Source organism: Mustela putorius, unplaced genomic scaffold (assembly GCF_011764305.1).
Source record: "Mustela putorius furo isolate JIRA1106 unplaced genomic scaffold, ASM1176430v1.1 tig00000281_pilon_pilon_pilon, whole genome shotgun sequence".
Taxonomy (NCBI): Eukaryota; Metazoa; Chordata; class Mammalia; order Carnivora; family Mustelidae; genus Mustela; species Mustela putorius.
In genome coordinates, this window is record NW_025421343.1 from 933,974 (window position 1) to 961,008 (window position 27,035).

General features: G+C 43.8%; 2 protein-coding genes across 4 annotated transcripts; both read right to left on the bottom strand.

Annotated features, from left to right (window-relative positions):
- Nucleotides 1–45: 45 nt before the first annotated feature.
- SNRPG (small nuclear ribonucleoprotein polypeptide G) lies at nt 46–7,518 on the bottom strand. Of its 3 annotated transcripts, none has more exons than XM_004742143.3 (4): nt 7,367–7,518; nt 6,207–6,229; nt 5,205–5,329; nt 46–245 (listed from the first exon to the last, which is right to left on the bottom strand). In XM_004742143.3, exons 1-4 carry the CDS (start codon nt 7,396–7,398, stop codon nt 195–197), a joined length of 231 nt encoding a protein of 76 aa, XP_004742200.1. In that variant the 5' UTR covers nt 7,399–7,518; the 3' UTR covers nt 46–194. The 3 variants fall into 3 exon arrangements, with proteins under 3 accessions (XP_004742200.1, XP_044934927.1, XP_044934928.1); XM_045078992.1 differs by lacking the exon at nt 7,367–7,518 and adding an exon at nt 6,730–6,783; XM_045078993.1 differs by lacking the exon at nt 6,207–6,229 and having other exon boundaries at nt 7,367–7,491.
- A 1,100-nt stretch (nt 7,519–8,618) lies between these two features.
- Nucleotides 8,619–13,309, bottom strand: FAM136A (family with sequence similarity 136 member A). The gene is made up of 3 exons (XM_004742144.3): nt 13,139–13,309; nt 12,116–12,256; nt 8,619–10,122 (listed from the first exon to the last, which is right to left on the bottom strand). Exons 1-3 carry the CDS (start codon nt 13,223–13,225, stop codon nt 9,934–9,936), a joined length of 417 nt encoding a protein of 138 aa, XP_004742201.1. The 5' UTR covers nt 13,226–13,309; the 3' UTR covers nt 8,619–9,933.
- Nucleotides 13,310–27,035: the final 13,726 nt, after the last annotated feature.

A 27,035-nucleotide genomic window follows, 5' to 3' on the forward strand; every position in this document is an offset into this window, starting at 1 on the left:
AATAAGGGCTAATACTCAATTCTACATTCAGCATGTCAGAAAGCATTTTTGGCCATTATAAAAGTTTATTAAACAAAAAAGCTCAATATGAGAATGCACACGATCTGATTTTTATATTGTAGTAAAACAGGTACTAAGGAGAAGGGGACATGTGGAAGCAGTTGATTCTTCTGATGAACAAACACATCCATTGTTTATACTCGTTCTAAGGCTTCTAACATGATGATACTATTTCCTCGTATTACCTAAAAAGAAAATTTGAAAAGAACATAATTTATCTGTCAGTCATCAATGAAAGGATTTTCACAAAATCATTAATGGTTTTTCAGTATTAAAGATCAGTTTGTGGGGCTTTTTTCAAGGTGCAGAGATACGGTCTTTTAATCATGACAAGTCAGTAAGCCTTTTTAGAGTTAAGATACATACTTTCTTGGATTTAACAAGACTAACAAGTACCCTTTTGAGAATGCTAAGTCTTCAATGATTCACTTCACCTTCTAAACTGCAGTAAAATAACATACCCATCTCTGTCCCAAGCGATCTGTAAGTCAAAATGTACAGCAGAATGTCAGTTTAGGGGTATAAGATAACTTAGGGAACAAACCAGGATGTAAACTGTGAAAAGTATGCTTTGTGAAGATGACATTTTAGTTGGGTCTGAAAATAGGGCAGAATTTTGACAGGAAGGTAGAACTCTAAACAAAATTGAGATGAAAAAGTGTAAGGGGATAAAGAAAGAATCGAATTTGAATGTCGTAAAAGGTTATGATGGGAAGTAGGAAAGTCTGTACCCAATCTTAGAAGGCCTCAAACACCAATGTTAAGGTACTTGGAAGACATAATGAAACCGATAATAAGCCAATGAAGTTTCACAGCCAAGGGAATAACCATTATTATTATTATTTTTTAAAGATTTTATTTATTTATTTGACAGAGATCACAAGTAGGCAGAGAGGCAGGCAGAGAGAGAGGGGGAAGCAGGCTCGCCACTGAGCAGAGAGCACGACGTGGGGCTCGATCCCAAGACCCTGAGATCATGACCTGAGCCAAAGGCAGAGGCTTTAACCCACTGAGCCACTCAGGCACCCTGGGAATAACCAATATTTTATTTTATTATTATTATTTTTTAAAGATTTTATTTATTTATTTGACAGAGATCACAAGTAGGCAGAGAGGTAGGCAGGGAGAGAGAGGAAGGGAAGCAGGCTCCCCGCCGAGCAGAGAGCCCAACAAGGGGCTCAATCCCAGAACCCTGGGATCATACCCAGCTGAAGGCAGAGGTTTTAACCCACTGAGTCACCGAGGAGCCCCATAACCAATATTTTAATGGCAGACAGCTTATGTGCAGGAAGAGAAGTTATAAAGAAAAGGTCCTAGGAGCACAGTGCCTAATATAGTAGCCATTCCATAAATGAGGACAAGGAAGGATATTCATAAGCATAGGTAAAATAAATGGCTGGTAACCAAGTTTAAGATGGGTAGAAAAGTAAGTTAAACTAGAAGGCAAGGAGGCTGCAAACACAAGGAATCCCTGGTGCACTGTAGGTCATACTGTAGCCAAAGATCAGGTCAAGTAGAGCTGGAAATGAGAAAAGGAAATAGTAGAAATGGAGGCATTCTGAATTAAGGAGATTCTAAGTAGAGCTATGCTTGTAGGCAGCTGGAGAAAAAACAAAGCAAAACAAACAAAAACAAAAAAACCCCACCAAAACTTATTTTCTCCCCTCCATTCTATCTGCTTTATTTATCATATACAGTTATTGTCTTCCTCACCCAAATGTCATTACTATGAGAGCAGGTGCAATAACCCCAGTGGCTAAAGTGGCAGGCACACAGAGGGCTCAGTAAGAACCTGTTAAATAAACAAATGACCCTGCATGTTTACTGCAGCTGACAGAAGGGAAAGGAACAGGACAGGTGGAACAGTGTCTTGGGAGCCTGGCAGAAACAAACAGCAATGAGTATGATGGGGTGGTGGTAAAGGGCAGCATGAAGAGAAAACAATGCCCTGAAAATGATGGTGGGGACTGAAGGAGCCTACAGTTCTCTAAGTTAGGGATAACGAGAGCTAAACAATAGCACAAAATAGTTCTCAGGGGTTTAATTCCTGGCTTATTTGCAAAAGATGGTATACATCACATCTCTGTGATCAAAACATGAAAAACTGCTACCCTTCTTTCCTCCTTCTCCCTTAAATGTGTCCACTTCTGACCCCAGAAAGGGGAGGGTGGCAGAGAAGTTATTTCAGATAACTAAGAATTTCAGATCTGAGGTTTTTGGGGGCATTATAAAAAAGACAAAACGCTGTGACTTTCATCAATTATTTTCTAAAATATGAGGTACTGCACACATATTTGCATACCACATACTACATGACGTAAGGCTAGTGGGTGGACACCTCTGCTGTACAGTAATCTTCCTATTTTTTCCTTGTGTTTAGGCCTAATTCTCCAAATCAAACTGGAACCGTTAGGTCCAGAATTCCATAGTGCTCCTTTTGTGTTTCAGTGCTAGTTTTTACAAAATGCTGCTCAGACTTTTAGTCTTTTCAAAGGGCACAGCTATCTAATAAAGAATATAAACCTAAAATGGAACTACAGAACCACAAAGCTAGTGAGAACCCCTGAACTACACAGCATCCTAATACAGAATTTTTACTGTGGTCTTAGGGGAACTCTGGGGTGGAGTGAAATCTTAAAAGAATAAGACAGAAATGAGGCCACTGACAACAGCAGGGATGTTTCACAGGAAGCCAGTTGAGACATCATTGGATAATCTCCCAGCTGACAGGTCCCTCATACATACTATCTTCCCCTCAGAACACATTTTTTTTTTTTTTAAAGATTTATTTATTTATTTTAGAGCACACAGGTGGGAGAGGGAGTCTTAAGCAAACTCTGTGCTGAGCAAGGAACCCCATGCAGGGCTGTCTCATGACCCTGAGATCACAACCTAAGCCAAAATCAAGAGCCAGAGGTTTAACTGAATGTGCCATCCAGGCGCCTCAGAACACACACATTCTTAATACTACTCTAAATAAAACAGTATTACGTAATTTCAATGGCCTTAATGGGTCACTGACTTGAACAAGGAAATAGCAAAGCCAGTGTACAGTCTCCTTTGCCAAACAGCTTGTGAAAACAAAACCGTAACCTATTTGCTTTTCTTCCAACCTCAGAAAAAACATTCTTGCATTTTCTTTAACATGTCTTTTTAGGGACGTGTGGGTGGCTTAGTCAGTCAAGCATCTGCCTTTGGCTTGGGTCATGCTCTCAGGGTCCTGGTATCAAGTCCCTCATTGGGCTCCTTGGTCAGCAGGAAGACCGCTATGCCCTCTGCCTGCCGCTCCCCCTGCTTATGCTCACTTGCTCTCTGTGACAAATAGATAAATAAAATATTTAAGACAAACAAACAAAAAGCCCTTTAAACTGTCTTTTAATTGGGGGCACTTGGTTGGCTCAGTCAGTTAAACGTTTGCCTCTTGATTTCGGTTCAGGTTATGATCTAAGGATCCGGAGATCAAGTTCTGTGGGAGCGCCATGATGGGTGTGGAGCCTGCTTAAGATTCTTGCCCTCTGCCCCTCCCCCTTGCACACGCGCGCGCTCTCTCTCTCTCTCAAAAAGTCTTTTTATTAAGGACAATTAATATGTTGTCATTGTTCTGTTTTTTCTTAAAGATCTATTAGAAAGAAAGAGCACAAGTGTGCAGCTGGATGGGCAGAAAGAGAGAAGTAGACTCCCTGCTTAGCAGAGAGGCTGATGTAGGGCTTGACTTCATGACCCTGAGATCATGACCGGAGCCACTTAATCAGTGAGGCACCCAGATGCCCCCCATTATTTCATTTTCAAAATGTTAACTAGGCTGCAAGAATTACTGCCTACTAATACAAACGTTTTTGGTCATACAATAAGCATCAGAGGTGGAAGAGATGACTGGTTATGAGTACGTACTTACGTGATAGGCAAATTCTGTATAAAGACTAAGCCCATTAAAATTTAGGGGGAAAATTTTGAGAAAGATCCATCATCTAGGTTCAATTCCTTCTCAGATAAAATTCCAATTAGTGTCACACAATTCTCTGAAAAGTTATCTTCCCAAATTAGAACTTTTAGATATCAAAGTCCTTCAATCTTTTTAGCAAATCTGTTGAGATAGAAACTAAAAACATAATTTACCCTCCCCTCGAATAAGATTACTGAATTTGTAAAAGGAAAGGGTAGAGAGGAATTGTGTGTGTGTGGGGGTGTGTGTGTGGTGGTATTTTAAAACCATTTTTAGAATAACCTGGATGCTAATCATTTGCCCATAGTTTTGTTCATTTTCAATGGAAGCTCAAGGATAATGTCCCTGAAAGGAAGGTCTATTTGCATAAAACTTGGGGGGGTGGGGTGGGAGCCTCATATCAAGGGATTCTCCCAGCTGTTTTTCCAGCCCAGACCACTGATTTTTTTTTTTTTTAAGATTTTATTTATTTGTCAGAGATAGAGAGCGTGCACAAGCAGGCAGAGGAGGAGAGAAAAGCAGGCTCCCCACTGAGCAAGGAGCCTGATGTGGGACTCCATCCCAGGACCCTAGGACCACGGCCTGAGCTGAAGGTAGTGGCCTAACCCACTGAGCCACTCAGGTGTCCCACTGATTTGGTTTTCAAATGAAAATGCACTTGAAAGGAGCAATAACACACATCTTGGAAAGAGTGATTAAAAAATTGTGAGGGAAAAAAAAAAAATCTCAAGGCTAACAATCAGAAACGCTTACTACCTTTTTTTCTCTTACCACATTTTAGAGATCTTTATACTCAGTGACTTCCTAAAGCAAAGTTGTCCTTTTTGATTTACTTTTCCCAAGAAACTGGGGACTTACTAAAACTCAATGGTCACATTGTCCTGTGCTGGACGAAGAGTGGGATTCAAAGTCTGGGTCTTGGAAACAACCATCAAATCATTCAGAGACTAAAGGCCTCTGCTATAAAGCTCAAAAATGATTTCCTACAGCTGTTTCAAGTCCAAGGCACTCAGAGGGTTCTGCTTAAGATTCAGATCTAACCTCTAGGTAACTGGGATACTATCACAGTTGTAGGACTACCATATGTTAAACAAAGTGGGAAATGGAAAGTCTGACTTTACCTGTTATTTGCCTAATTTCAATTTAATCCAAGACTTTCAAAATATGAAATCTCTAAGAGAAAGCTTCTGTCTTTACTTACCACCATTCCAATATTGTTCTGTTGCCCACTAGTTGCCATCTCCACACATTCATCTATCACAAGATTCATAAATGGATCGAACCCCCGCAATATTCCTTGAACATGTCTGCCACCATTTAATTTCACTATAAAAAGGGAAAAAGTAGTTTAAAACTGACCAATAAATATCAACTATTCATTAAAAATTAGGTGGAATAAAACCTAGGTACTTGAGAAATACAATCCTATCCTTACTTTATGTCAAGCAATGGGCTAAACATTTCACATTTAGTTCCACATTTAAACTTACAAAAATCCAGGCTGGGGCGGGATGGGTGAAACAGAGGATGGGGATTAAGGACTGCACTTGTGATGAGCACCAGGTGCTGTATGAAGTGCTGAATCACTATATTGCACACCTGAAACTAATACAACACTTTATGTTAACTATTTTGGAATTTTAAAAGAGTAAATAAAAAAAAAAAACCTTACAAAAATCCTATCAAGTAGAATTATCCTAAGTTTTCACAAGGGAACTGAAGTATAGAGCTTCTTAAAAAACTGGTTCAAGGGTAAATAGGTAATGTGGGCTACAGCGGGGATGGAAAGGGAAGGCTGCCTGCCTCTGTAGCCCAGGTCTTTACCTCTACTATCCTTCTAGCACTGTATAGGTCAGAGTTTTAGCTCTGCTCCAGGTCCTTTGCTCTTAAAGGAAAAAATGTTGATATATTTGCAACTATCACAAAACAGGAAAATACCATTAATTTTGTCTAAGTCAGGGAAGGCTTAAAGGAAATCATGAAAAGTCCAAAAGTACTGCGCAATTTATTAAATATCAGAAATTAGGTATATAAAATTATCTGCACAGGATTTTGATAAACCTCCTTAATTAATGGATGTGAATTAGAGAGAGGTTCTGTGTGACTTAAATTTTTGTGAAGTTGTGCCAAACATGATATACTGCCAAGACACATGTAGAAAGCAACCATTAAAAACAAAACAAAAAAACCCCAAGAAACTTACATGATAATTTCTTGTCCATAAATCTGAAAAAGCAAAAAGGGGTACAAATTATATAACTGATTAAAAAAAAATTTTTTTTAAAGATTTTATTTATTTATTTGACAGACAGAGATCACAACCAGGCAGAGAGAGAGAGAGGAGGAAGCAAGCTCCCTGCTGAGCAGAGAGCCTGATGCAGGACTTGATTCCAGGACCCTGGGATCATGACCTGAGCAGAAGGCAGAGGCTTTAACCCACTGAGCCACCCAAGTGCCCCCTGATTAAAAAATTTTAAGCACAAGTAAGCACAAAGTAGGTACAGTCAATAGAATTTGCTAAAACTGCACAATAAAAATGATGAAATTTAAAATAGTAAAAAACCTGTATTCTTGTAGAGGAGGGAGTACTGGGCTACCTTATTTAGCACTTCTGCGCTCAGAGTGGAGTCGGCTTGTCCCTCTCCCTCCACCCCTCCCCTCACATGTGCTCTCTAAAATAAATAAGTTAGGGGCGCCTGGGTGGCTCAGTGGATTAAAGCCTCTGCCTTCGGCTCAGGTCATGATCCCAGCGTCCTGGGATCGAACCCCGCATCGGGATCTCTTCTTGGCGGGGAGCCTGCTTCCTCCTCTCTCTCTCTCTGCCTGCCTCTCTGCTTACTTGTGATCTCTGTCCGTCAAATAAATGAAGAAAGTCTTTAAAAAAAAAAAAAAAAAAGGAATGGGATTTCTAAATTAAAGCTACATTAGCTACAAACACACTCTAAGATTAAGGTAGCTTCTGAATCCTCACCTACTATTAAACACTTCCAGTCCACCCATCTTCTTAGTTCTCTCTAAAACTACTCTCCAGCCACCCTACCTAGCACTGAAGGCTATTCAAGCAGTCCAACAAAGGATGGCACTCCAGGGTCTCCAAGCAAGGAGGGAGAGGGGCTGCGCTGGGGGCCGGGGGACCGGTAGATGCACCCAGGAAGGCGAGACAGCAGAACAGACGCCCCTTCTCTGCCACTGGGAACTCTGCCAGGCCAACCAGGGCGAAACGAGAGGTCGGCGAGGGCTTCACGCACCGAGGCGCGAGACCGTGTCAGAACACGCACGCCAGGCACACTGCAGATAACGGAGAGGATCTAAGGAACTCAACGCACGCAGAGAAGCCGCCACCTGGACCTTTCACATACTTACTTTTTCAGCTCGGGAGGGTGAGCTTTGCTCATGGTGTCTACTCGGCAAGCTCAAAGATGCCTCCAAACGGAATTCGTGGCGTCCCTCGCGCTCCCGCGGTAGGCCCGGCGTTTTGCGTATGACGTCATCGTCCCTGTCAGCCAATCAGTTCTCGGAGGAGCTCACATTTCACCTCGCGATACTTTGGGGGCGCCCGAAATTGTCGATCGATCTTGTGTTTCCGGATGCGTCGCCACCCACTGGCCTAGATGGGGCTAGGGGTGGGACTAGTCCTCTTCTCAGTTCCGTTTCCTCGTTTGTAAAATTGACTTAGCGGTTCTGTCTCCAATCTCTAGGCGGAATTGGTTTATCCCTCTCTCTGTTGCATTGCCTTGGTTGTCGTCTTCATATATACCGTGAATACAGGTTCTAGAGGAGTGGGCCTCTTAATAGTTCTTTGGCACGTATTCCCACATCTCGTCACGCTAAGCCTAGGGTTCCAAGAACATCTTTAGTGACCTCTGGACACCAGATTAGTAGGGTGAAGTGGCTTCAGTTTCTAGGAATTTTAATCTTGAGTGTATTCCCTAAAGACAATCCTCCAAATCTTGTAACACTGCCTCCAGAACCCCACTTGATGTACCGTGTTCCAATATAAAAAACGTAACCATCTCTAATATGAGATACTCTTGACTTGAAAATCAAGTGTAAAAAGTGATCTCCAACTTGTTCCCACTTAAGTTACCCAAAAGAGGCGAATGCATACGTACGAATAAAATACAACTTGGATTATATAAGATTTAGGTCACAATAGTAAAGCCATTATGATTCTAAGTAGGGGATGATTTTCCAAAATTCGATTCATTCCTAATGTTCAGGAATGGCTCTATTTAAATACGAATGATAGTAAAGACTTAATTAAACTCATTACATAGTTGATACTCTCTTGACACTCAAAATCCTAGATGTTGCAGTTTTCTCAAGAGGGATCATTATTTACCCTTTCCACCTCTTGCTGTTAGTGTTGAGTTGAAGCTAGAATCCTGAAATGGGTATTGAATTTTTTTTTAGCCTTACAGCATTCCCCCCACCCCAATGGAAGTCATTGTGCTGTAACCTGACCTCAGTTTTCCTGCATTTGAATCATAGTTCATAACTAATTTACTCTTTAAATTTTTACTCTTCAAGACCTCTTAAGAAACTTATTTCACAAACTACAAAGAGAAGCATCCTAAGAAAGTTGTATAGTCACACCCAGACATAAGAAACATAATAGTGGAGGAAAAACTAAACCTTATTTATTTTTTAGAACTGAACCACTAGGAAAATATATCACAGCCTTGAAACACCAAACACAGGCTATATTATCATTTCAAGTAGTAAGTTGGTAAAAAGACAATAAGGTCCTTATCAAAATGAAAAGGTGCTAGAGCTGGGGCAGAACACTGCTTGCTGCAAAAGCCCCAGGAAAAAGAGGTGTTTGGTAATGGAGGGGGGACTTTCCCTCTTTTCCTTTAAAGGAATCACAGCTCACCCCCGAATCACCTACTTGTTCTCCTTTGACCTTCTGGTTGCCAAGGGATTGTCCCAATAGCGCCATATTATTTGAGGGGGCAAAATAAGCAATACTGAGTTCAGGCTTTCATTCCATTCTGTTCTATAAAAACTGGTTTTTCCAAATCCAGTATCTAATAACTTGTAATTAAGAAGACAACAGTTCCTCCTTCAGTGTTCATTCCTGGATACTTGTATATAGTGCAATCAAAACCCCCTTTCAAGGGAGAGTGTCACTACGAGATTGTCCTGCTGTTCTCTAGCAGACAGCCTCAGGGCCCATCATGGCAGCCAGTGAGAGGGAAGATCTGCTTCCCATACCCAGTGCAACATTGCCTGTCATGTTTTTACAGGGTCTCCTACCTAGCTGGAAGATGTAATGGATATTTCAAGAAAAGCATATCCATATCTTGATGGCCAGAAACAGATATCCACAAGAACTGTTCCAAGTTCTTAACTCAACTACCCCTCCCAACTCCACATCTTAAATCAACTTCATGCCCTTATATATAAAATAAAACCAAGCAAGACAAAGACCCAGAAACCTTTTCTCCCTTCTAAATTAGTGACATTGTGGATTTTGTTTTACAGCTTATAGAAAAATGATTTGGTGATCCTTCTGGTAAATAGGAAGTTGGCAACAAACAGAAACATCTTTGCTCACACCACCAGATCATAGGCAGATTAGGAACCTGCCAGCCTGTTGGTACCTGTGTACTGAGAAGAATCTGGTATCTTGGAGGTCGGCTCTGGCTTGGTTCAAGGGAGATCCCTAGTGCCAGGACAAGCACGTGAAATTTAGGCTATCAAAAACTCTCCTGTGCCATCTCTGACCCAAATTTTAGCACCAGTTTTTTCTATTTCACTTTTTAGGTTCGAAACATAAAGGAACCAGTGTCCAGAGGCAAGTGACATGGGCCTCAAACTTGCTGCCATTGTTAATTTCTTCATAAAGTTCATTTAAAAGACCCAAACTCCCATTTCTTCTCAAATGGATTCCTGCCATGAGCTCCGATGGCCAATTGTGAAGACCTCTATTTCCCAATGGACAAGAGAGACTCCTTCATCTTCTTGGTCATGGTCGGGATGAGGTGCATGTGGTCATCCACACACTTGGTCACACAACTCTCCAGCTGCCGCTTCACCTGAAGCTCTTTACTTCCTGCATCTATTGAATCTTTGGCTTTGTCATTGCAATGCATGGTGCATCGGGCAAGGCGGTCCTGTGGCAAGAAGGAAGAAAGTAGAGAAGGCTGAAAGGCTGACCTCCATTTACCAAGTGCTTACCATGTGCTAGGTCCCTTCCTACATATTGTGGCTTGACATATATAATCTTGATCAATTAAAGGGACACTATAGTGCAATTAACCAAGATTATCCTGACTGAAATAGAGGGTAGCACCAGGAGGGTCCAGAAAAAGCATGACAAGAAAGCAGATGAATAATAGAATAAATGATACAGAAGCCCCCTCCAGGAAGTGGGAAGTAACTAGAGGCTGCTGTTGGTCAGCTACAGTTAAGATTCTTTAATACCTGAACTTGCTATAGAAAAACACTCAACAAATATTTACTGAATATCTACTATGTGTCAGGTACTCTCCTAATGCTGGGGAATACAACAATGTGTAAAACAGATAAAAGTTCTTGCCCTCATAGAACTTACATTCCAGTGAGGGGATATAGACAAAATGAAGGGAGATGTTGAAGCAGTTGGATATATGAATCTGGAGATCAGGAGTGAATTTTGTCTAGAGATATGAATGAATGTAAGAGTTTTTGGCCTATAGATGATATTTATAGCTATGAGACTAGAGAATTCGATTGAAAAAAGGTCCAAGGAAAGCGCTAGGCATTCCAATGCTAGGTTGGAGGGGAAAAGTAGGAAAGGAGCCCAAGAAAGGATGGCCAGGGAAAGAGGTAGAAAACCAGAGTGAGGTAACTTTTCTTTTCTTTTTTTTTTTTAAAGATTTTATTTATTTATTTGACAGACAGAGATCACAAGTAGGCAGAGAGGCAGGCAGAGAGAGAGGGGGAAGCAGGCTCCCCACTGAGCAGAGAGCCGGATGCAGGGCTCAATCCCAGGACCCTGGGATCATGACCTGAGCAGAAGGCAGAGGCTTTAACCCACTGAACCACCCAGACACCCCCAGTGTGAGGTATCTTGATGCCCAACTGAACAAACTGTTTCAAAGGGGCGAGTGATCACTGCATCAGTGATGCAGACAGGCTGAGTAAAATGAGGAATGAGAAATTACACTGGATTTAGCTCCATGGAGGGGAGTGCCCAGAACAGTTCTGGTGAGTGGAAGAATAGCTTAATTGGAGAGGACCAAAAAGTGAACAGAAGGAGAAAGTTATACAACAATTCAAGAATCAAAATGTCGAAGACCCTATTAATAAAATTAGCTGTCAAAATGAACACAAAGATACCTCTCTGGGTTCAGGATTTTGTGTAAGTCAGTTCTTTGCAGTGTGAGTGATTTTGAAGAATTCCATAGAGCAGAATGTAAAAGTTGCATATTAGCTACAATTTGTCCCATGTGAACAGGATCTCAGGCTTCAATAAACTGGTTCAGAAGTGGGCTCTGCTTTCTCCAACCTCCAGTCATAGAAAGGGAATAAAATGAAGTTGCGGCTACTCTTTTCTCCAGAAAGAGATACAGTGGATACCTTTTGCTCTTAGTGACCTCAGAGGGGCTTGCGAGGAAGGCATCAATGAGTCAGTATTACTACTCCTTCACATAAATGACTGCTCTTTAGTGACACGGGAGCTGCCCCCTAGGTGTAGCAAACAGGGGTCGTTCTGGGTAGGCATGTCCACAACAGGATGGCAAGATACTGCTCCAATCTGCATCTCTTAATGACTAGCCTACTCCACTTCCTGAGGATTCTACTAGCTTAAAAATGAATGAATACACGTCTTAGAAGGCTTTACACTATACAGTATATATATTGTATTTTGTGTCTATGGGAGGGAAAAGGCTCTTGGTCATGAACTCCTTTTCACATCATTTTGTCTCTGGAAATACTTATAGCACTCCACCTCCAGGAGTTTTTCCCAAATTTCAAACCCCATAAAGACTGCCTGGCCACAAGACTGTCCCAAATGTTAAAAGAACCAAGATGCTAAAGCCAAGAGTTTTGAATGAATGCTTGTCATCTCTTGCAAAAGAGCACCATCAAGGCATGAAGTCCTCTGCCTGGGGTATTTCTCACCTGGAACTTCTCCAACTCACTGGTCACCAGGGCCTGGGCTTGAGCCAGAGGCGCATGGCAGCGTTCAATGCACTGGTGCACCTGCTGCATGGACGCCTGGCTGTCCTCACAACAGCTGGCACTGCACCGGAACATGAGGCCCTGGGGAGGGAGGGCAGAGAGAGAGAGAGAGGTGAGGCGGGAAAGCCTCTGGGGCAGAGATAATCATGGAGTGCAACAGAGGAGCATCTCTATTTGCACCTCTCCTAACAGACATCAGGAACCTAAAACCACACATGGGAAAAGCATACTCGAAGCCTAGCAGAAGGTTCCATGGCCTTCTTGCTGCTAGCTCATTGGCACTTGTTGCACCGTAGACTGGGTGGACGGAGAACGTAGTGGTGGGTCAGATGAAGTCAAATTCTGAAAACCAGGTACCTATGCCACTCGGTTCAGAGGTCAGCAACCTCTAGCAATCTGCTTTCCACCAGGGGGCAACCTATCCATTAATCAATGACTCAAGAAGCGCTATAACAGAAACCCCACAATTTGGTTAGGGAGGCAGGACCAACAGCCACAGACCATTTAGGCGATCAAAGCACAATGGCCGTACAAACCAGCGATGTGTGGAGCGACACTAAAACCGGCATGACATGGCCACTGAGGAAGCCAAACACTTTTGCCTTTCCGGTGTTTCACCTTGGCCGTGCCCTTTCTGGGCCTCCGCCTGCTCACCTGCCGAAGGGGCAGCGCTACACAGGAACGCGGGGAGGGGGATGACACCGAACGCCTCACACCAAGGGCTTTCTAACGCTGGTCCGGGGTCTAACACCCCCTCCCCAGAACTGGCCGGGGGGGAACACAGATTGCATCCACTCGGCGGAAGCTCCAGGACTTCTGAGGGTGAGAGGTGCTTCCGAGAGCGCGGCGGCGACCCCAGGGACGCCCCGACTCGGGTCTGCGGAGAGGCGGGCAGCGGCGCGCCGCGGCGGCCAAAGGAAGAGCGGACTGCCGGGACTCCCCGGCCTGACCCCCGCCCGCTACCTGCATCTTCCTGATATTCTCTCTCTCCAGACTCTTCACCATGGAGTCCACCGCCTCCTGTACCCGCAGCTGCTGCATCTCCGCCATGGCGACTCCGCGCTGCACACTCTCCGCGCCGGCGCCCACATGGAGCCCCGCGTTCGGCCCGCCCCCTTGCTGCGGCGGCCGGGGTCACCGCCACCCTTCCCCGCCCACGCCGCCGCCTGGCGTCGGAGAGGAGGAACTGCAGCCACCCACCCCCTGCTGTGCCCCCGCCTCCTCATCTGGCATGCAGGCGTCTGCCCCTCCTCCCCTCCTGGCCCCGCCCCGCATTCCCTGCTATGCCTGAGCCCCTGGGGGCTGGACAGGGGAGCTGGGACTCCCTGTCTCCATCCTGTCCTCCCTCCTTCCCTGTCTTCCTTCAGTCTTAAAATAATATTTAATATAATTAATATCCAGGTCAAAGCACAGATCTTAGTTATACAGCTCGAGGATTTTTAACAAACCTTGCCTTTTCGTCGTCAGTTTTCCCCTTTTTTCCCCCCTTACTCCCCTACCCTTGACCTCAGGCAACAACTGATCTGCTGTTACTACAGATTAAATTTTCCTTTTCCTTAATTTCATGTATGTACATACGATCGACACTCGGACAATATGGGGTTAATGTGGGATTGGGGCCCCAACCCCCAACCCCAGTGGAAAAACCCCCATATAACTTTTGAATCCCCCAAAACTTAAACTAATAGTTTACTGTTGACCAGAAGCCTTATTGTTAACAGTTGATTAAGATATTTTGCTTGTTTTATGTACTATATACTATATTCTTATAATGAAGTAAGCTAGAGAAAATACTAAGAAAATCCTAAGAGAAAATACATTTGTAGTACTGTATTTATTGAAAAAAAAAAAAAGTCACTATATAAGTGGACTGGTGTGGTTCAAACCCCTGTGGTTCAGGGGTTAATTGTACGTGGGTTTTTTTTTTTTAAATTATTTAATTTATTTATTTGACAGAGATCACAAGTAGGCAGAGAGGCAGGCAGAGAGAGAAGGTGCGCTGAGCAGACTCCCTGCTGAGCAGAGAGTCTGATGCAGGGCTCGATGTGGGGCTCCATGCGGGCCGGATGTGGGGCTCGATGCGGGACTCGATCCTAGGACTCTGGGATCATCACCTGAGCCGAAGGCAGAGGCTTTAACCCACTGAGCCACCCAGGTGCCCCTCTATGTGTGTTTTTAAGATTGTGTCCCTCTTACACTGCTTTAGCTACTCTCACAAGTTTGAGCTCAGGTTGTGGCTCAGGTTGTGATTTCAGGATGGTGAGATTGAGCCCCCTATGGGGTTCTGTGCTCAGTGCTGATGAGGGGGGGCTCCTTAAGGCTCTCCCTCTGCCTAATCCCCCAACCATGTTCACAACCCCCCAAATAAATAAACAAATCTTAAAAAAAAGAATGAGAGGAGAAAAGAACATTCATACAAAGTGAGGACATAATGATGTGAATGGTGGTGGGGCCTTTGCTGTAGGGCAGGGCTGTTGGCAATATATATATATAAGTCATAAATATATAAGAACTCCCTGACTCAACAATTCCATGTAAAGGAAAGGGAAGCAATGTTTGGAAAGACATGAGTAAGTATACTTACTACACTATTTGCAATAGTTATATTTGGAAGCAAGTAAATGTGTAACAATAGGAAACTGATCAAATAATTAATAAAAGTACCACACAACAGAGTGCCCTGCAGGCAGAAAGCATGATGTTGCAGGAGTGTTTTTATTTTTTAATTTTTTATTTTTAAAGATTTTATTTATTTATTTGACAGAGAGATCACAAGTAGGCAGAAGACAGGTAGAGAGAGAGGGGGAAGCAGGCTCCCCGCTGAGCAGAGTGCCCGATGCGGGGCTTGATTCCAGGACCCTGAAATCATGACCAGAGCTGAAGGCAGAGGCTAAACCCACTGAGCCACCCAGGCGCCCCAGGAGTGTTTTTATTGACATGAAGAAGAGATGTATGTTCCATTTGATTCGTCAGTGAAGAAATCAAGTGACAAAGGAGCATATGTCATGATTTTATATATATATATATATATATATATATATACACATATATATATATATGAAATTTTGAAAAGTTACACAATAAAATATTAAGGTTATATATATAGGTGATGGGATTATAAATGATCATAATTTTCTTCTGAGTGTTTACTTGGAGTTTCTAAGTTCTCTGCAATTAACATGTCTCTCTTGGTTATATAATGTCTCTCAAGTTTAAACGTCATCATAATCGATAAGCAAGAGCGAGGACTGATCAGCTCGTGTAATACTGCAGCTCACTCAGCCACACTTTAAAATTAGTACTATTTTTACCATTAGGTACTACCCCCCTCCCGCCCCCATGAAGACTTAAGGTCATGTGACTGTCCAGATGTGCTACTTGGACACAAGGGTAACATGGGAAATCTCACCGCATGGCAGCGGGTGATGAGGGTTTCTGTTTTCATCCCGACAGCTTGGCCTGTCTGTAATCATAGCTGTGCCCGGATTGCCTTAATGGCAGCCTTGCCTCACCCAGCTTCCGGAGCGGACGCATTCCTTCCTTCTCAGATCACAGAATGCTACTGGGATTCTTGAGGGTGTGGCCCCTCCTCATCTGCACCTGACTCACTGGCTCTTTGGTACCAGCAATCTGATTGCTACCACGGGATTTTACTTTTTGTCTTCTCAGCTCCTTTGACTTGAAGAAAACACCCTCCTACTCACTTCTCCTGCGCTCCTGCCCCTGTAAATCCCTCTAGGGTTTAACAGAGTTATCTTTCCTCTGTTTGTAACTTTGGAAAGGCAGGTGAATGGGTGTGTGGCAGGCTTAATGGAATTGCCAGAGGACACAAAGCATTTCTGATAGAAGTATCCTGGTAACGTTTTTGCAGTAGTTAATTGTGAGGATCTGCTGTTAACCTCTCCATAGATACATAGGCACACACGCATATGAACACACACACAATTATGTAAAGAACTATAAAGCACCCTATAATTGTTATCTTATTATCAGGGATGCTATGGGGTCACTTTTTAAAAATGTAACTTAACTTTTTAAAATATTTTATTTATTTGACAGAGAGAGAAAGAGAGAGAGCGAAAAAGCAGAGGGAGAAGCAGACTCCCTGCTGAACAAGGAGCCCAATATGATCCCTCGACCCTGGGATCATGACCTAAGGCAAAGGCTGACGCTTAACCAACTGAGCCACCTAGGTGCTCCCAGGCTCACCTTTCACTTTGATTATTTTGAGCATATCAATGAAATAGAAACGAAAGTGTAGGGACAGACATGGGAGTAGCTTTTCCTCTTAAGGAGATTTGTGACTGGAACCTAAGCTTGTCAATGAGGGCAGGTCCTGCATTGTATTTTTTTGTTCCTTTGTAGCCACTGACTTTCTGGAGAGAGAAGTGGCATTTACAGAACACCTGATACGTGCCTAATAACCACTTTGGTTCCCAAAGCGCATGTTCAAAGACCTTGGGTTACTTGTTTCATTTCTCCCCAAATGGTACCTTTTGGGGTTGTTCTGAGGAGTAAAGGAAATAACCATGTCATTGGGACTGGCACATATTCGGTAGTAAGTAGTTCCTTTATTCACCAAAGGTTATGTGTTAAAAGGTTATGACAAAAATGTGACCCTAGGCTTGTAGGAACACGGCATTTCCCTGTATTTCCTGCATTTTCCCTTGCAGCAGTTCAGTATTCGCTAATTCAGCGCCCACTGCAAATTTATAAAACTCTATGAATAACGAGACTAGATTATCCTTAGCCTCAGCTAAAGCAGACCTCTACCCATGGGGCTTCATTCGTGCCTGAGAAGGTTCGAGTGCTGAGCTAGGCAGCCAGAGAACATCTCCAGTAAGACACCCATGTTCCTAGAGGCTGCAGCTAGGGCCCTGGGGCAGGTCCTGCCTTGGCCTCCAGCACGTGGTTTATGAGGCTTTGAGTAGAGGGGAGCTCTCTCACTTCTGCACCTTGTTGTCCGGGTACCAGCAGGAGGTGCTGCCTGCTCGCCCACGCAGCCCAGAGGCACCTGGGCTATGATTTAAGTTTTTTCAGTCTGTTGCTAAATTTTCTTTATGGACCACGTACTGCTTTTATAAATATTATAAGAAAAAAGAGAACTTGGAATAGAAAAGCTCTCTGGGGTGAGGGCTAAGGTCCTGGGTGGGGGGCTGTCTGCATTTCCACTTCGTGTGCAGACCATTTCCTTAAGCATGTCACCACTGGAGAGTCTGCAGGTCGCTGGCCCGGCCCTGTCCCCTGCAGCTCAAGGCTCCACACGCACACCTGGGCCAATTTCTCTTCACTTTCTTCCTAGTTTGACAAGATTAGCAAGATCCATTCCCAAGAGTGGGTACTGGATTTTACAAAATTAATTTTCTACATTTATTAAGATGATTACAAGGCTTTTCTTCCTATTACCATAATCAATTGCATCAATAGTATTTATAATGTAGAACTGTCTTTACGTTCTTCAGCTAAATCATACTTGGTCATGATATGTAATTCCTTTCAACACTGTTGGGCTCAACTTGCTGTTGCTTTATTTAGGATTAAAAAAAATGTGGTTCATAAATGAGAATGGCCTCATGGGGATGTAATGTATAACATGATAATACCATACTAGCTGATAATACCATATTGTATATTTGAAAGTTGCTGAGTAGATCTTAAAAGTTTTCCTCACAAGAAAAACAAACAATTTTGTGACAATGTATGGTGACAGATGTTACCTAGACTTAACTTCGATTGTTTTGTAAAATATAAAAACATTGAAAAAATGTAAATATTGAGTCATTATGTTATATAACTGAAACTAATATAATGTTTTATGTCAATTATATCTAAATTAAAAAAATGGAAAAAACATGAGAATGCCTATGTAGTTTTTTGCTTTGTACTTTTCTTGACTTTGGATTCCACACTATGTAAGATTATGGAATCTTTCCATTTTCTATAACTTACATTTATTTTTATTAATTAGCTGATTTTTAAAAAGATTTATTTTATTTGTTTTAGAGAGAGAGAATGCGGTGGCGGAGCGACAGGGAGAGAAGGAGAGAGAAACAAAAGCAGACTCCATGCTAGGCATGGAGCCTGACCCAGGGCTCGATCTCACACCCCCGAGATCAGACCTGAGCCAAAACTAAGAATTGGACGCTTAATTGATTGAGCCACCCAGGCACCCCTATAACTTACATTTAAATGAGTTTTGAGGAGGAAGTCTCTGTTTATATTGCACTGACTCATCTTTGGCCAATCAGCAGTTACTGTGTCAATGTGTAGCTAGTCTAACTATCATTAGGTCCCCAATCTTCTGTCTCTTTGCTGTGACTTGGATGATAACTTTTTGGGGTCTTGCTTCAGCTTGTGTCCCTGACCCCAGGACCCATCCCATTCCTGCCTTATTTAGGGCAAACTTAGCCTTGACCACAGTCCTCCTGAGTCCACTCAAAGATGGGTAGATGTTCTTTGACCCCACCCCCCTCCTCATTTTCCAATACCTTCCTCTTGGTTCCAGCCGACCCCTTTACGGCTGAGGGAGTAGGCTGGGCAATCTGGTAAGACTATCAGGGCCCAGTTGTCCAGAGGTAAGGCTCAGAGACCCCTGTATTGTGGATCAATGCAAATCTGCTCTTACTTGGGGTGAGGGGACAATTTTTTAAAACCAGAGTCAAACTGCTTTCTGAGCCTTGCACACCCACCTTTATTCTCCTAATCACAGTCATCTGTCCAAGTCCAAACTTGGTCCACCCAATGTTTCTTCACGAACCACTGGAAGCCTTAGCCTATCCTTAGAGTTTGTGTGTTCCATACAATTTTTTTTTTTTTTTTTACATTTGACACAGAGAGAGAGAGAGAGAGATCACAAGCAGGCAGAGAGGCAGGCAGAGAGAGAGGGAAGCAGACTCCCTGCTGAGCAGAGAGCCCGATGTGGGGCTCAATCCCAGGACCCTGAGATCATGACCTGAGCCGAAGGCAGAGGAGCCCCTCTATAAAATTTTTAATATTGTATTTCTATTTTGTTGATAATCTTTTAAGAAAGTGCAATTTTGTCTTAGACTACCTGAGTGACCAAATTTTGTATTGATTCAAAATTTTGTATTGATTTCAGGACCCATGTTTTCATCTTTGTTTACCATCATATCAGCACTAAGTCATATATATATATATATTTAAACTTATAAGTTGAAGTATTTTGGGGCGCCTGGGTGGCTCAGTGGGTTAAGCCGCTGCCTTTGGCTCAGGTCATGATCTCAGGGTCCTGGGATCGAGTCCCGCATGGGGCTCTCTGCTCAGCGGGGAGCCTGCTTCCTCCTCTCTCTCTCTGCCTGCCTCTCTGCCTACTTGTGATTTCTCTCTGTCAAATAAATAAATAAAATCTTTAAAAAAAAATAAGTTGAAGTATTTTCTCTAACTACAACCTTGGATAGGCCAGTGGACCAGTCTGCAAAAAAAAAATCTTAAGTCCTGGAAGTTTCCTCCTCAAAAGAAGTCTATGCATTCTTCAAGTTTCAACATAAGTGTTCTAGATTGTTCTGAGACCACTTCCTCAGCAGGGGCAGAGCAGGGGGATGCTCTTTGAGTGCCTGTACTCACTTGAATGCCTTTCTAGACATCCCTTGTTTCATAGGTTTGTCTGCAGTGTCCCCTCCTTATCTACAACCTCAGTCTGCATCAACACCTGCTCCCAATCTATGGGCTTTGCTGTGGGTGAGTGAGGGCTTGCCAAGACCTTAAGGTATAAGGAGAACAGAAGGTCCTGAGCCCCTCCCTAAGTAGCGCCACGGTTTTCGTATTGCATCTCCATGTCTCGGCAGCAGGGGTCGCTACATGAAAAGTTATAGCCAGGTGGCAGCTTTTCACCGCTTTCCTGGAAAGGAGAGTCAGGGCTTGGGGTCAGACCTTTACCTCTTGGGATCTGTCTGTATAATGATGCCACTGTACACAGCGGGGCTGGATGGTTCTGACGTCATTGTCGCTTCTTCCAGCATTGTCAGCAGAGAGTGGGAGTATGGTGGTTACACTAAGGACACACAGGCAAATCAGATTCATCAATTTTTAGACCGTTATTTATAAACTCTCTAGATGGTTATACATATTAAGAAAATAATAAAGTATCCAAATAAGCCCCAAGGACCAGATCTCTGTTTTAGCTACTTAACATCTTGAAAATTTCAGCAATACCTCCAGTTCTGATTCTCCCTTAGGGACCTGGACCTCCCTCAGGATGGAGACCAGAAGAGGTCCTTAGCATGCCTGTGAATCTTCTTTTTTCCTCCTTAGAGTCTGAAACGAAGACTAACCTACCACCTTGGGCAGATCATTTCCTCTTCTTGGACCCTGTTTTCCTAACCAAAGACGAGGTTAAATCAGTGTAATAAATTTCTCTTCTGCGAGGTGATCTCCCAAATCCTAAAATCAATCAAAAACAAAATCTCAAACAACACAACTATTTTTTTTCTTAAATGTATTTAAAAACATTCAATAAAATAGAAACACACATACACAGACATTGTGATTATTATTTTGTAATAAGCTATTTTTGAGGGGTGGTGACGCAGGCCTGGAACAGGGGGTGGAGGGTACGCAGTCAGGAGGGGTGGAGGTCTGCCATCTACCAGATGACTGCTGCCCTGTCAGGCCTCTTGTAATTATCACAGAACTTTGTCAGAAGTTCTGCTTTTTGTTCTTTGTACAAGAAAAATGATTTAATATTTTTATTCTGAGATAAAATAATACATAAATTCGCATTGACTCATTTTGAGAGTCAATGAGAAGACCACTTTGACTGCTTCAATGAAGCCAAGTGACCTTGCTTGTCAATGAACGATCATGAAGAAAATGTTTTATTGTTCAAGTTCTCGAGAAAGCACTGGGTTGGAGGACGTTTACATTTCTTTTAGGCCAGTGAATTTACATTAATAGGGATGGAATTCTGGGAATGAAAGTAGAAAAAAAGGTAGGAGGCCCCATCCAGGAGGAACTTAGGGATCCATCAAAGAGAAGTGTGTCCATAGGTATATGCAGCTGTGTGCACAGTGTGTACAAGAGACAGACAGTCAGGTACAAGGAGGCTGAAAGTATAGGATAGGGACTGCTCCCTATCTGGAAACACCTCATGTAAAAGGCCTTCCCAGTGGTCTTCCATGGCCACACACATACCCAACATACCCAGAAACACACTCAAACACACCCAGACACACACCGACAGAGATACACACAGACCCACTCAGAAAGACAGATGCTCACACACATACAAACACATTCAGATATACAGAGACAGACACAACCACTGTTTTGTATCCTTTCATGAGAATACAGTCAGTTAGGTGCAGCCACAAGAGACAGGAGAGGCTCAGGAAAACAGTTTATTACACTCACAGGTCCTGGAGACAGGAAGCGTGGCATGGCCTACGGGGCCACATGGGAGAGACAGCAGCCTGGTCAGCGGGCAGGAGCAAGGGAAGCACTTAGCCCATGGCCTTTATTGGCGTTTCATAAGGAAAGGCAAGGCAGAACTGGGTGAGTAGTTTGGGATAAGCTAGTTTGAATAATTTCAGTGGACGCTAAGCTCTAGGGAGTGGTCCCTAGTTGCTGGGGCAGATTGAGGGGGGTCTGGTAAAATGTGCGAGAATTGGTCTTTTCAAGGTGAAGTCCTGCGACCCTTGCAAAGTTTATTAACCCCAATCAGCTCCTACTCGGGGTGGGAGGACAGTGTGTGTGTGTGTGTGTGTTTCTGGGATGAGTAAGGCACAGGAATATTGCTTCCAGGCCAGACAGAGGAGGTGAGGCCAAGCTCTGGTTGCTTCATTTGCAGGGTACGCTCCTGGCTGGGCAGTGGGGAAGGGTAGTCTCTCCTCAGTAGAAAAGATTTTTAAAAGATATCAAAACATGATAATGTACTGAAAATATTTATTATATATGGATGTGTGGAGGCACAGAGAGAGTCACACAGACACAGACATATACTGTTCCTCAGAGATACTCTCTTTCTCTCTCTTTTTTTAAAGATTTTATTTATTTATTTGAGAGTGAAAGAGCACAAGGAAGGGGAGCAGGAGAGGGAGAAGCAGGCTCCCCGCAGAGCAGGAAGCCTGATGTGGGACTCGATCCCAGGACCCTGGGACCATGACCCGAGCCGAAGTCAGACGCTTAATCATCTAAGCCACCCAGGCACCCACTCTCTCTCTCTCTTTTATTTTATTTTATTTTTTTCAAATATTTTATTTATTTATTTGACAGAGAGAGATCACAAGCAGGCAGAGAGGCAGGCAGAGAGAGGGGGGGGAAGCAGGCTCCCTGCTGAGCAGAGAGCCTGATGTGGGGCTCCATCCCACGACTCTGAGATCATGACCTGAGCCGAAAGCAGCAGCTTAACCCACTGAACCACCCAGGTGCCCCTCTCTCTCTTTTTAAAATCAATTTCTTTTTTAAAAGATGAAGGTATTCCAGGCTTGGCCCTCCCTTTCAAGAATCCTCCTGAGATTTCTTGACCAATCAGGGCTCTTTCCAGTTACATCCACAACGCAGAGAGACCTATCAGTATTCTGATGAGCTTAAAGGCCTTCGCAGGACAGGGGAATTCATTTCCTAGGGGAATTTGAATTTCCAACACGGTGCTGACAATCCCACCAGTGATATAGTACTTCTCCAACTTAAGTATGCAGATGAGTCTCTGGGGGGCTGGGATGAGATGCAGTCTTGGGCCACAGGTGTCTGATACATACAGTAGGTCAAAAGAGAGGCTTAGGGATCTACATTTTTACAAGCCCTCAAGTGATTCTGATGCAGGAGTTTCATGGAGAAAAATGTCATTAAACTGTCTCAGACATCCCATTAATGTAACAGAATATTTACTGAGAGAATCAAGGTACTAAGTGTTCTAGAAAAAACATGTACAAATTACTTAGTACACGCCTGTTTCGGGAATCACCTTTTTTTCTCGCTCTTTTTTTCTCTTTCTCTCGCAAGCGGAAGGCATTTCTGCTCCTCTTTCTAGTCTGGATGATAAGGTCAAGTGGGCCCACCTGATGCCCATAAGGTACTAGAATTCCCATGTTCTTGGCTCATTGCAATTATATTGGCTTCAGCTGGCTCTGTTTTTGCTTCTGGGATTGCAATAATAGTTTTGCTTCTCAAAACTTTAAACATTTTAGATGACTCATGGGAACAAGTACATTTTAGTTCTTGATCCAGTAGAACATATACAAACACACACTTTTATTGATAAAAGTTTCTCAGTACTTAAGCCTTTATGATTACATTTTCCATTCTGTTCTCTTCCGTTTAGTTTTTATTTTAAAAAAACTTTAAAATTTATTTCTAAAAAAGATTTTATTTGAGAGAGAAAGAGAGCAGAGGGAGAGAGCACACACAGGGGGGCCCAGGAGGGGTGGGCAGTGAGAGGCAGAGGGGGAGGGACAAGCAGACTCCCCCATGAGCAGGGAGTCCTGAGAGCATGACCTGAGCTGAAAGCAGAAGTTTAATTGACTGAGCCACCCAGGTACCCGTCTTCTACTTAGTTTTTTAAAAACATGCTGGTTATAATACACTAGATTGAATGCATGACCCACTGTTCTAGTCTATTACTGCATAAGGAACCACCCCAAAACCGAGTGTCTTAAATGAGCATCGATCATTTTATTGCCTTCATGTTTTCTGCTGCCCAGGAGTTTGGGAGGGGCTCGGCAGGGCTGTACCGACCTAGGTCTCTAAGTGGCTGTAGTCAGTCAGTGACTGGAGTGGGTCAGGGTGGGGCTGGGTTAGCTGTCTCTCCTGTAGTTTCGCGTGGACTAGTGTGGGCTTCCTCACGGCATGGCAGCCTCAGGGCTGGTGAATTGATTACATTACAGGTGACTCAGGGTTCCAAAGCTTAGAACCAGTGAAAAGGTAGCTTAGTCACACAGGATCACTTCTTCCATCATCACAAGCCCACTCCAGCTGCTAGAGAGAGGGCAGGAATTCCTCCTCTCGATGTGTGGAGTGACATAGTCACAGTGGAAGAAATACCGGGGTGATGGGAGGTACTGATGGGGCCATACCCATTTACTGGGCACCAGTGCAATTTGAAAAACACTCCTCTAGAGGGCACTGTTGTCATGAGACATTGGATCCGTTTTTCTCGGGGACGGGGCGGGATGATGGGTGGGAAACTGGGAAGAGAGAAAAACGGAATTTGCATGATGGCAAAAGTGGGGCAACTCATCCTTTTTGAACGGACCATTCTGTTGCATAGAACACGTGATGGCTGGGATGGGTGTCTATGGCCTTGTAGATACCCTAGGGGAAAGGAACCCAGCAAAGGAGGAGGAGGCTGCTGACCTTGCGTGCAAGGCTTTAGGTCTATGCACATTTCTCCCAGGACCTAGCAGAAGGCCTTGCACATGATCTGCTTTGACAGCAGAGTACAAAGTGCTTGCACAACTCCAGGCAGAAGTCCAAGCTGTGGGTAGGACAGTGCCACCCAACACCCTCATGGAACCCGCAATTCCCAATAAAGCATGACTGGCTCCATGCCTCTAGTACTTAGGGAGCAGAAATGATGATTTGGAAGAATACTGTGAGCTTGTCCAGGGACTGTATACAGTGAGAAGAGAAAGGGCCCATGGAGAGAAAACTGAGCAACTTAAGCGATTTTTACTTTGTTTATCCTAGTCAGTGGACCTCTGCTTCCCTTTAAGGGAAAAGGAGGTGGCGAAGGAGACTCAGACGGTGAGAGATGGTCAGAGAGGCAGGAGAAGAACTGGAGAGCATGGTGACAGGGGCTAGGACAGGCTTTCCAGGAAGAGGGTGTGGCACTGAGGCTCAAGTGTGGCAGCAAACTCAAGACTTAGAGATCATCAGATTTGGCAACATGGCCATTGGTGACTTTTATGATGACATTGGCAGGAAGCCAGATGGGCAGGACATTATCAGAGTTCAGTGGTCATGGGAGGGAGGGAGGAGGAGAGTGTAGAAACTTGAAAGGGAGACAAGGTCAAGATTTTTTTTTTTTTTAAATCTTGGGCAAGACAAAGTTTGTGTATAGGTGGGGGAAGGAGACAGGGGAGGAGAAACCTGGGTAAAAAGGAGTGATTGATACACCTGGCCCAGAGGGGATGGGGTTCCAGGTCCAGATGGACGGTTAGCCTTTTCTTGAGAGGGAGAGAAAGAGAGAGAGAGAGAAAGAGAGAAACCAATAAAACAGGAAAGAGGTCAAGGTTGAGGGAGAAGGGGTGGTCGGCTGAGCTAGTTCAAGTGGCCCCTCTTTCCAGAGTGAGCAGTGAAGAAGGGGTAGATGGTTTGGAGGAATTTTCAGTCAGAAAAGTGAAAAGCCTGTTTCGTTACAGCTCACACGTATTTAGGACCTACTTTGCATTCAGAGGTTTCACAGAAACCTTTATCCTTCCAACAATATGTAAAACAGAGAGCATCCCTATGTGCAGGATTTGTCCTCTTCTTTGGTGAGTTCGTTGCTTCACTTACACATGAAGAGAATATGGCAAGAGGCGGCCATATTCCAGGTCAGTCCAAGAGCTCACAGAAGGGGTATCATCTAGTCCTGGGACAGCTGGGGAGGCAAATTGCCCATTTGAGACAAGAGAGAGAGCAACACTGTTTCTTTTGTGATTGTGGAAGGAAGCATTCTCATGAAGTTTGTTCAGGGTCTAAGTAAAGGGAAGAGGAGGAGCTGGTGAAGTTTGCCTTTAGGTCAAGATGGGGTCCCCAGAGGCAGGTGGTATGGTGCAGGGCAAACAGTTTGGTTCTTCCTAGCTTTGTACTCTTAGACAAGGCACAGAATACTGAGCCTCTGGTTTTTCTAACCACCAGAAGGAGTTCATTCTCCTGACTCTATGCATTTGTGGAATGCAAAGTACCTGCAAATCCAAACCATCCCAGAGCTGCTGTGTTGTTATATTTATTTATTTATTTATTTTTCATTTACCATCTGAAAGTCAGTGAGGGGCTCCTGTCTCAACACCAGGACTGCAAGAACATGGTAAAACTTTAGAATATTTGTAACATATACATATTTTATCCTTTTTTTAAAAGTTAAATTTATTTATTTTCAACATAACAGTATTCATTATTTTTTCACCACACCCAATGCTCCATGCAATCCGTGCCCTCTGTAATACCCACCACCTGGTACCCCAACCTCCCACCCCTCTGCCACTTCAAACCCCAAAGATACAGATGTAGTGAAAAGAAGGGCCATCTGTACCCCAATGTTTATAGCAGCAATGGCCACGGTCGCCAAACTATGGAAAGAACCAAGATGTCCTTCAATGGACGAATGGATAAGGGAGATGTGGTCCATATACACTACGGAGTATTATGCCTCCATCAGAAAGGATGAATATTTTATCCCTTTTTAACATCCCCTCTTATCCCATAATGATTAGCAATTTTTTAAAACAGAGAATTATGGGTACTTGCACTCTGGTGAGTAATAAAAATAGGGAGGTGAGGAGATTGGTATCTGATTCTGCCACTTGAACTGGGGAGAGCTGGGGGAAGGACCAGAGGCCAGTGTGGCTGCAGCTGCAAGGGAAAGGGCTCCCTGCTGGGTGGGAAGGGACCAGGCAGGGTCTGGAGGGGCGGGGGTGGAGCAAGCTCAAAGGCAGGTCTGGGAGGGGACTCAGGTGAGCTGTGCACAGTAGATCATGTGTGAAGGGAGGGCTTCCTTGCCACTTTCTGCCACTGTGCCACCCGCACTGCCTGGAGGCTGGATAGTCGTCCTGACAGTTTGGTTCTGCGTTTCTTTGTCCCTCCTGCATTTACCTTGATCACAGTACAAAGCCCTCTATGCTCACCTTACCTATATCACTCACCAGGCAGGAGATGCTGGAGTTGGGACAATGGGGGAGATTTTGGAGGCCTCTCTAATCCG